This window comes from Heptranchias perlo, unplaced genomic scaffold, assembly GCF_035084215.1.
Source record: "Heptranchias perlo isolate sHepPer1 unplaced genomic scaffold, sHepPer1.hap1 HAP1_SCAFFOLD_64, whole genome shotgun sequence".
NCBI classification, from domain to species: Eukaryota; Metazoa; Chordata; class Chondrichthyes; order Hexanchiformes; family Hexanchidae; genus Heptranchias; species Heptranchias perlo.
The window spans coordinates 995,397-1,003,796 of record NW_027139666.1 but is presented as its reverse complement, the minus strand read 5'-3'; the positions used below and the strand labels follow the sequence as shown (position 1 = coordinate 1,003,796).

Genomic DNA, 8,400 nt, shown 5'->3' with positions numbered 1-8,400 from the left:
GAACATTGTGTCAGAGAGAGTGTGTTAAAGGGGCGGATGGGTTAGATTAATGTCACTGTGTTTGTGTGGCCGGACTCATCGCCAGATTTCCGAGTCCCTTTTGAGTAAAATTTTAAAAAATCCCTGTCAAAGGATCGCCCTCCTCCCCTGCCGAGCTCCGAAGTGGAAATTTAAGGTAAAGTTTCAGATCAATTCAAGATTTCAGGTGAAAAACGGAGATCATGTCAGCGATCGGGTGAGAGAGCGCGATCAGTGCAGCAATGAAACGGGTTTAAATCGAAACTGGTGCTTTTAATTCCGGTGAAAGTTTTTCGTCAGCAAACATACCGGTGTGAGATATAGGAAGGGGCTAGTCTGGGACTCTGGAGTGCCCGATTTGAATTGGAATCGGGGAGTTTCAGAGGAGAGAGAAACACAGAGAGGCTGGAGGGGCCGGGAGCTGACAGCAGGATGTCTCCGCCCCGTCCGCTCTGTGCCTTTAAGTTGCTCTGTGCCGCCGCCTCACGTTTCATTTCTGACCCAGCTCTGACTGTCAGAGAGATTTTCGACAGAGTCCCGGACATGACAGACACTGCAGCCGCCGAAACGGCTCCTCCTGCCGCCGCCGCTCCACTCAAGGCTCCGAAGAAGAAGAAGGCGGTTCCCCGACCCAAGTCCACCGGTCCCCCGTTGGGCGAACAGATCCTCAAGATTGTGGCGGATTGCAAGGATCGCAAGGGGATATCTCTGGCCGCGATAAAGAAGGTTCTGGCTGCCAAAGGCCTGGATGTGGAGAAGCACCGGTCCCAGATCAAATTAAGTATCAAGAGAAATGTGGAAAAAGGCTCCCTGGTGCAGATCAAGGGCACGGGCGCCTCGGGCTCCTTCAGAGTCGCTAAGAAGGAAACCCAGGCAAAAGTGGGAAAGAAGGTGAAGAAACAAGTGACCAAGAAATCTCCCGGAAAGAAACCAGCGACCAAAAAAACAGCCCTCAAGAAATTAATGGCCAAGAAACCAGCGGTCAAGAAACCAGCGGTCAAGAAATCGACCACGAAAAAGGCGGCGAAATCACCAATTAAGAAGAAAGCGGCGGCTAAGAAGCCCAAGACCCCCAAGCCAGTGAAGGCGAAGGCGAAGAAGGTGGAAAAACCGAGGGCCAAGCCCAAGCCGAAGTCAGCAAAGCCTAAGAAAGCAGCGGGCAAAAAGAAGTAAAAAATCAAGTGCAACTTGTGACCATCTGAACCCAACGGCTCTTCTCAGAGCCACCCACGTCTCTCAGAAAAGAGCTGATCCCGGAATCAGATGATTCCTGTCCCGGGGCCGGGCTCAGATTTCAGATAGAAATCATTTCAAATAAACCCAGGGTCCTGGTGACTCGCTGACATTCGCTATCCCCGCCCGACCCCCAATGTCTAATAAAATATAGAGAATGGGATGTCCGGGCCGGGCCTCACTGGAACTGGCGTGTGTTCGGCTCCAGTCCCAGTTCATTTTTTCTCACAGATTCAGGGCGACATTCCGTAACAGGGTAAAACTGGCGGAGATCGGCAGCTATCACAATTCAAACCCCAACACATGAGATTCTTCAAATCAGCTGGAATAAAGTGTTTATAAACTGCTGAACCCGTCTGGGAGGGAATGTGCGGGGAGATAGAATCGGGTCTGGGACTGAAATGGAAGGAGGCGGGTTGACTTGTTATCGAAGGGACTGTATTTAGGCAGGAATATTACTGACTATTGATTGTAACGGGGCTTATTGAAAAGCTCCGGGATTCTATGAAGCCCGAGTCTGTAAGGGTTTGTGCGGAGCGCGGTGTTTCGGTTCTATTATAGATAAACGGTTTGAAATTGGCGGGTGGAGAAAGCTGGAGGTGGAGCTGGAAGATCAGAGGCCGCTCTCCGCTCTGTCCGTCTCTCTGATTGTCTCCTCCCCTCCCTGTTTAATATCACACTCTGTCTCCTCCCCTCCCTGTTTAATATTTATCTTTGTCTCCTCCCCTCCCTCTCTCACCCTGTGTCTGTTTCAGTCAGGTCAGGGCAGGCTGCATAAAAACGGAACCAACATCAGTTTGCTGTTCATTCAGCAGCGATTTGAGTGAAGAATAATCATGTCTGGCAGAGGTAAAGGAGGCAAAGGACTGGGCAAAGGCGGAGCCAAGCGGCACCGGAAAGTGCTTCGTGATAACATCCAGGGGATCACCAAACCAGCCATCCGCCGCCTGGCTCGCCGTGGCGGTGTCAAGCGGATCTCGGGTCTGATCTACGAGGAAACCCGCGGGGTGCTGAAGGTTTTCCTGGAGAATGTGATCAGGGACGCGGTCACCTACACTGAACACGCCAAGCGCAAGACGGTCACTGCCATGGATGTGGTGTACGCTCTGAAACGGCAGGGCCGCACTCTCTATGGATTCGGCGGCTGAACAAGTCGACCCTTTCTAACCGGACACAAAACAAAGGCTCTTCTAAGAGCCACCCACCGCCTCACAGAGAGAGCACTGACCTGGGAACGGGGAGAGGAAAGATCTCGGGCTGGGGAATCAGTTTCCGATATTTAATTAGTATGGGGAGATTCCCCAACACTCGGTACAGGGAGATCAGAAACAACGGCCGGGGTGCTCGGCCATCCCGAGAGAAGGAGCGGAATTCCCGGTTTCACCGTATAAATGAACAGGCGGTGATACAGAGTCTTTCCCCAGACATTACCTTCTCCGCTCAGAGTAAAATCCCTCCTCACTCCCTCTCCCGCTGTGTCCTCTCTGCGATGTGTTTATTTCCTGCCCTCATTCAATTATCAGTTCGATGTGAAGTTTCTGTTTGAGGAGCGGTTCACCGGGCCGGAACTGGTGGGATTTTTGAAATTGAAGCTGGAAAGCAATTCCCGTTACGGAAAGCAATGACCGGGGATTTATTCCCGCCCGTTTACAGACAGATCAGAGAATGAACCGGAATGTGAAACAGCCTGAGATTTGAGATGAGGAGAAGGAAATAACGAAGATTATAAAGAGAGAGTTTCTTAAATTGCTGGAGGGAAATGAAATTTTCTTGAAACTGTTATTAGATGCTCTGAAATTGGCGGGCTTTTTGAAATTGAAGATTAATTTCAGCTCAGCCAATTGGGACCCAATACCTCCCGCCGTTTTGGTCTGACTGACAGATCTCGGATCAAACCTGCCAATCACAGTCCCGGGGCAGTCCCTCCTTGTCTGGGGGTGAAACCTCAGCCAATCACAGGCCAGGGGCGGATAGCCTTAGACGCTTTAAAAGGCGGCCCCAGAGCGCACTCCGTATTCACAGTCTCTGTGTCTCAGGTTGTGTTGAGATCTGTTTAGAAAATGGCCAGGACCAAGCAGACAGCGCGCAAATCGACCGGCGGGAAAGCTCCTCGCAAACAGTTGGCGACCAAAGCGGCCAGGAAGAGCGCTCCAGCCACGGGCGGAGTTAAGAAGCCTCATCGCTACAGACCCGGCACTGTGGCTCTGAGGGAGATCCGCCGCTACCAGAAATCCACCGAGCTGCTGATCCGCAAACTGCCCTTCCAGCGTCTGGTGCGAGAGATCGCTCAGGATTTCAAGACAGACCTCCGCTTCCAGAGCTCGGCCGTCATGGCCCTGCAGGAGGCCAGCGAGGCTTATCTGGTGGGGCTGTTTGAGGACACCAACCTGTGCGCCATCCACGCCAAGCGAGTCACCATCATGCCCAAAGACATCCAGCTGGCCCGCCGCATCCGCGGGGAGCGCGCCTAAATCCGACCCGGCTTCAGCACCAAGTGCAACAAAGGCTCTTTTCAGAGCCACCAAATCGGCGATGGAAAGAGCTGTGATCTACTGGGTTGAAATGGCAGGGTCGTGAGAAATTTGCTTAAATGGGAAACGTATAAAGGGGAGGGAGCAGATATCAGACGGACAGGGACAGAATAAATACCTCACTCACATCCAAACACAAATTTCACTCACATTCTTAATTCAGTAATCGCTGATACAATAACAGCACATCAGTCAGCATCCGTTGTCCAAATCTGGGTAAAATAACACAGACTGAGCCAGTGTTGTCCGAGGATGGGACGGTAAATAATATTAAGCGTCCCTGGTATTTCTGTATCCCACCCGCCCAGTTGGCAATTCTAACGGTTCTGGTATTTTGTCTCATTCACCAGACAAACTGCAAATTATAATCGATTGGACGTTGGCGATATCTGCGGTCCTGAAGCGAGTACTGCAACAGACCGATATGGATGATTTGTGCATAACAAGTTATTGTTAGTTTCTCGAATCGGAATCAAGTCCTTTTGAAGTTAATTCCTGATCACACAGACAGTGACCAGCCCTTTCATAGATACCGTGGGTGGCTCTGAAAAGAGCCTTTGGGTTATCAGGTTAAATCTTGACCGCTTTACTTGCTCTTGGTGCACACACTGCTGGTTTTCTTCGGCAGCAGCACGGCCTGGATATTAGGCAGCACCCCGCCCTGAGCGATGGTCACCCGTCCCAGCAGCTTGTTGAGCTCCTCGTCGTTGCGGATAGCCAGCTGCAGGTGTCTGGGGATGATGCGGGTTTTCTTATTGTCGCGGGCCGCGTTGCCGGCCAGCTCGAGGATTTCAGCCGTCAGATACTCGAGCACAGCAGCCAAATAGACCGGTGCTCCGGCACCCACACGTTCAGCGTAGTTCCCCTTTCGCAGGAGCCTGTGAACACGGCCCACAGGGAACTGCAGTCCGGCCCGGGATGAGCGAGACTTGGCCTTGGCCCGAGCTTTACCGCCGGTTTTTCCTCTTCCAGACATTTCCACAATCTCACAAACACTTTCACAAAGAATGAAGAAATCTTTCCGCACTCGCCCTTCTTCTCCCTTCTGGAGGAGTGCAGTGGGGGCACTTGTGATTGGTCCATCTATTCTCAATCTCATTGGTTCAACGAACAGCCCAATCAGAGAGCTGTTTATTCACCAATCAATAGCCGAATGAGAAAAGACGGAAAATACCGAACTGAACCGTTTTTTTGAAATTTGAAAAGCCCGCCAATATTTCTGTAACACAAGAATCGGATTTAGTAAATAATGTCGCGAAAGACAAAAATTTAAATATCTCTCTCCTTTTACTCTGTTGTTCCACATTTCCCGTCACAACTTCCAGAACCTTATACATTCCGGTTAAAATCCGGCTTCATTAACCGTTCATGTTCAATCGGGCGGGAATAAAGACCCATTTTGTAACGAGACAGATTCCAGCTCAATCTTTGTGAAAGGAACAAACGACAGATTGTGGATTGATCCCTGTTCGCAGGAGCTGCATCGCGATCGAAACCGGAGCCCGGACTCCTGGTGCAAGGAGTCGAACAGTAACAGATCCTTTAGACTATTCTGTACTCGGTGTGAAGACTCTTTCAAGGCTGTTGCTTTACAAAGGATTGCGGTTCTGAAAGTGATATTCCCGAATAATGAACAAAGAAACGTGAAAATGAGAAAAAAATGACTGAAGTCGAATCCACCCCCTTAAAACGGCTCTTAATGGGCAGTAGCCGGGAAGGGTCGGAATATGAACGAGAACGAGAGGATCAGTGACACGTTTTTGGTTATTGGGACTAAATAAAAAAGCAACACACAGATTATAACCGGCAGTGATGATGAGAATCTACTAGATTTCAAGAGAAATTAGAAAAGCACAAGAGTTAGAGAAAAACACTTAGTATCAAACATTCTACAGTAAAATGATTCTACACAGAGGGGTCGTTACAGCGTCTTCAGAGAGACTGTGGGTGGCTCTTAAAAGAGCCTTTGTGTTCATTTTTTTCAGTGCATTGTGGAGTTTTACTTGGAGCTGGTGTACTTGGTCACCGCCTTCGTCCCTTCCGATACGGCGTGTTTGGCCAGTTCCCCGGGCAGCAGCAGGCGCACGGCGGTCTGGATCTCCCGGGAGCTGATGGTCGCCCGCTTGTTGTAATGGGCCAGGCGGGAAGCCTCACCCGCGATGCGCTCGAAAATATCGTTCACAAAGGAGTTCATGATGCTCATGGCCTTGGAGGAGATGCCGGTGTCGGGGTGAACCTGCTTCATCACTTTGTAGATGTAGATGGAGTAACTCTCCTTCCTCGACTTTCTCCGCTTCTTGCCGCCCTTGGCTGGTGCTTTACTCAAGGTTTTCTTGGCGCCCTTCTTGGGAGCTGCTTTCTTGTCCTCAGGCATTTTCACACTCAATTTCAGACCCAGGAATGACCCAAATCCGCTCCGAACTCGGATTAAATAGGCAGCCCCACAGCCCTATGCTAATGAGGGATGGGGGAAGGCATTGATTGTGATTGGGTCATTCGTAGTGATACAACGTCACCTTTTCCATTCACTCTCTGATTGGATATCTGAAGAAACCAATCAGATTTAATACCTGCCACCAATCACAAACACGCTCACACTGCACATTGTCCGGTTTCAGCAATTTGTTCCGAACTGTTGCAGTTCTGCTTCCGGCCAGTAGATGTCCCCAAACCCCGGGACATTGAAGTTTGCAGATGATGGAGGGACAGAAGATAAACTCATTCTTCACATTATGTTGCACGAGTGGGATTTGGAAAAACTGGGAATTGGAAACATTTGGTTGGACCAAATGTTGGTTGCATGCTGTATTAAATTCTTGTAATTAATTTAGGGTGTATAGTCTATACTGACGAAGAATCCAACAAAATACAAGAAGACTTTAATAAGCTTGATGAAAGGCGGTGTAAATGGCCATTGAATTTCCATATAGAAAGGTGTGAGATGGTGCATTTTGCTCGGGGGAATAAGGAGGCCACATACTGCTTGGAAAATAAGAGTCTAAATGTGGTAGAAGAGCGAAGGGATTTCGGGCTACAGATTGACAAATCAGTAAAAGTAGCAACACAGGTTGATGAGGCCACAGAAAGCAAACACAGCACTGGGGTATATTTTTGGATGAATACAATTGAAAAGCAGATAAGTTATGTTCAACTGTAATTTAAACTTTCAAACCTTCTGTCAAACTGTTAAACCTTCCCTTTCTGAAATCCGTGCTGACTATTCTTTATTATATTTTCGGTTTCTAGATGTTTTTCGATTGCTTCATTGAGTAAAAGATTCCATGATCATTCCTACCACCGACCTTTTGTTAACTGGCCTATAGTTCCCTGGACTTGTTCTATCTCCTGTTTCAAAATATATGAATCACATTAACTATCATCCTTCCCTTTGGCACTATTCGTTTTTGTGATGATTTTTTTTCTATATATGTAACAGTGCCTCTGCTATCTCTTCCCTTGCTTCATTTAATATGTGCGGATGCAATCCATCTGGACCAGTTTAACCACCCTTTCTAACTTAAATGTCTTGATATATTTATTGACCTCTTCCTCTATATCATATTTACCCTGTTAATCTCCCTGGTAAATACTGAGGCAAAGTAACAATTCAATATTTCTGCCATTTCGCTGACATTACCTGTGAGTTTATCTTGTGCATCCCTTAGTGGCACTCAAACTATTCTGGTTTTCCTTTTGTTATTTTTGTGTCTGTGGAATAATTTACTATTTCTTTTTATATTCCTTGATAATTTGATTTCGTAGTTGCTGTTTGCTTCCCTAATTGTTTTTGTGACTTCTTCCAAACCTCTTCCTATTCGCTTTTGCCATCCTCTTATTTAATATCTATGAATGAGAAATTCCACCAGCTTTTTGTGTCTGTTCAGGGGCTGATGTTTGGAAACTATTTATTGTCTATGATTCAAGTACCAGAAACCCCAAACCCAAACTCCACAGAAACACTCGATTTTTCCCTCCTAGTGAAATAAGGCGCTATAATGGTGAGCAGAGCTGCCTTCCAAACAGTTCATTCCAACAGGTTTGAATCCCAGCACGCTGAATTCAGAATCACCAAGACTGGAACCGAATTTGATGATGTTCAGAGGGATAGTGTTTCGAAAACACAAACGGGTCTTATTTATATTTAAAAAATACTTTGAAAGGTAATTTCTTTCCCTCATAACTTTGAATTTAACTCTTTCCCTTTGTATTATTATTTACACTGATCTGTAAAGTGGATACGGGAAACAATTGCCGGATTCAGTGAAATTAATAGATTTTCTGAAGTTTTTCCCTCTGCTGATTCCCGTCCCTTATTTAAATTATGTCGGATTAACCTTTCTGATCTATTGAAGGGTCATAGTCCTGAACCGTTAACCCGAGCTTCCCTTCTCCACATATGCTGCGGGACCTGCTGAGTCTTTCCAGCATTTTTGGTATTTTTTTCTCTCTATTTTATCCCTTTCACTTTTGACGGTCGCCAATAAAACTTCCAGCTTTGTGCTCAGTTTTTATTTGTGTTTTAGTTCGATTTATTTGAATTAATCCAATTCATGTCCTGAGAAATCAGACAGAAATATTGCGCAATATACAGTGAAATATAATGGGGCAAATTCACAAC

The 8,400-nt window shown here is 47.2% G+C and overlaps 2 protein-coding genes across 2 annotated transcripts; one reads left to right on the top strand and one right to left on the bottom strand.

Moving 5' to 3' along the window:
- The first annotated feature begins 561 nt into the window (after positions 1 to 561).
- LOC137317959 (histone H1-like) lies at positions 562 to 1,191 on the top strand. The gene has a single exon (XM_067980955.1). The coding sequence runs from the start codon at positions 562 to 564 to the stop codon at positions 1,189 to 1,191; it is 630 nt and encodes a 209-aa protein (XP_067837056.1).
- Positions 1,192 to 4,368: 3,177 nt separating this feature from the next.
- LOC137317928 (histone H2A.J-like) lies at positions 4,369 to 4,758 on the bottom strand. The gene has a single exon (XM_067980929.1). The coding sequence runs from the start codon at positions 4,756 to 4,758 to the stop codon at positions 4,369 to 4,371; it is 390 nt and encodes a 129-aa protein (XP_067837030.1).
- Positions 4,759 to 8,400: the final 3,642 nt, after the last annotated feature.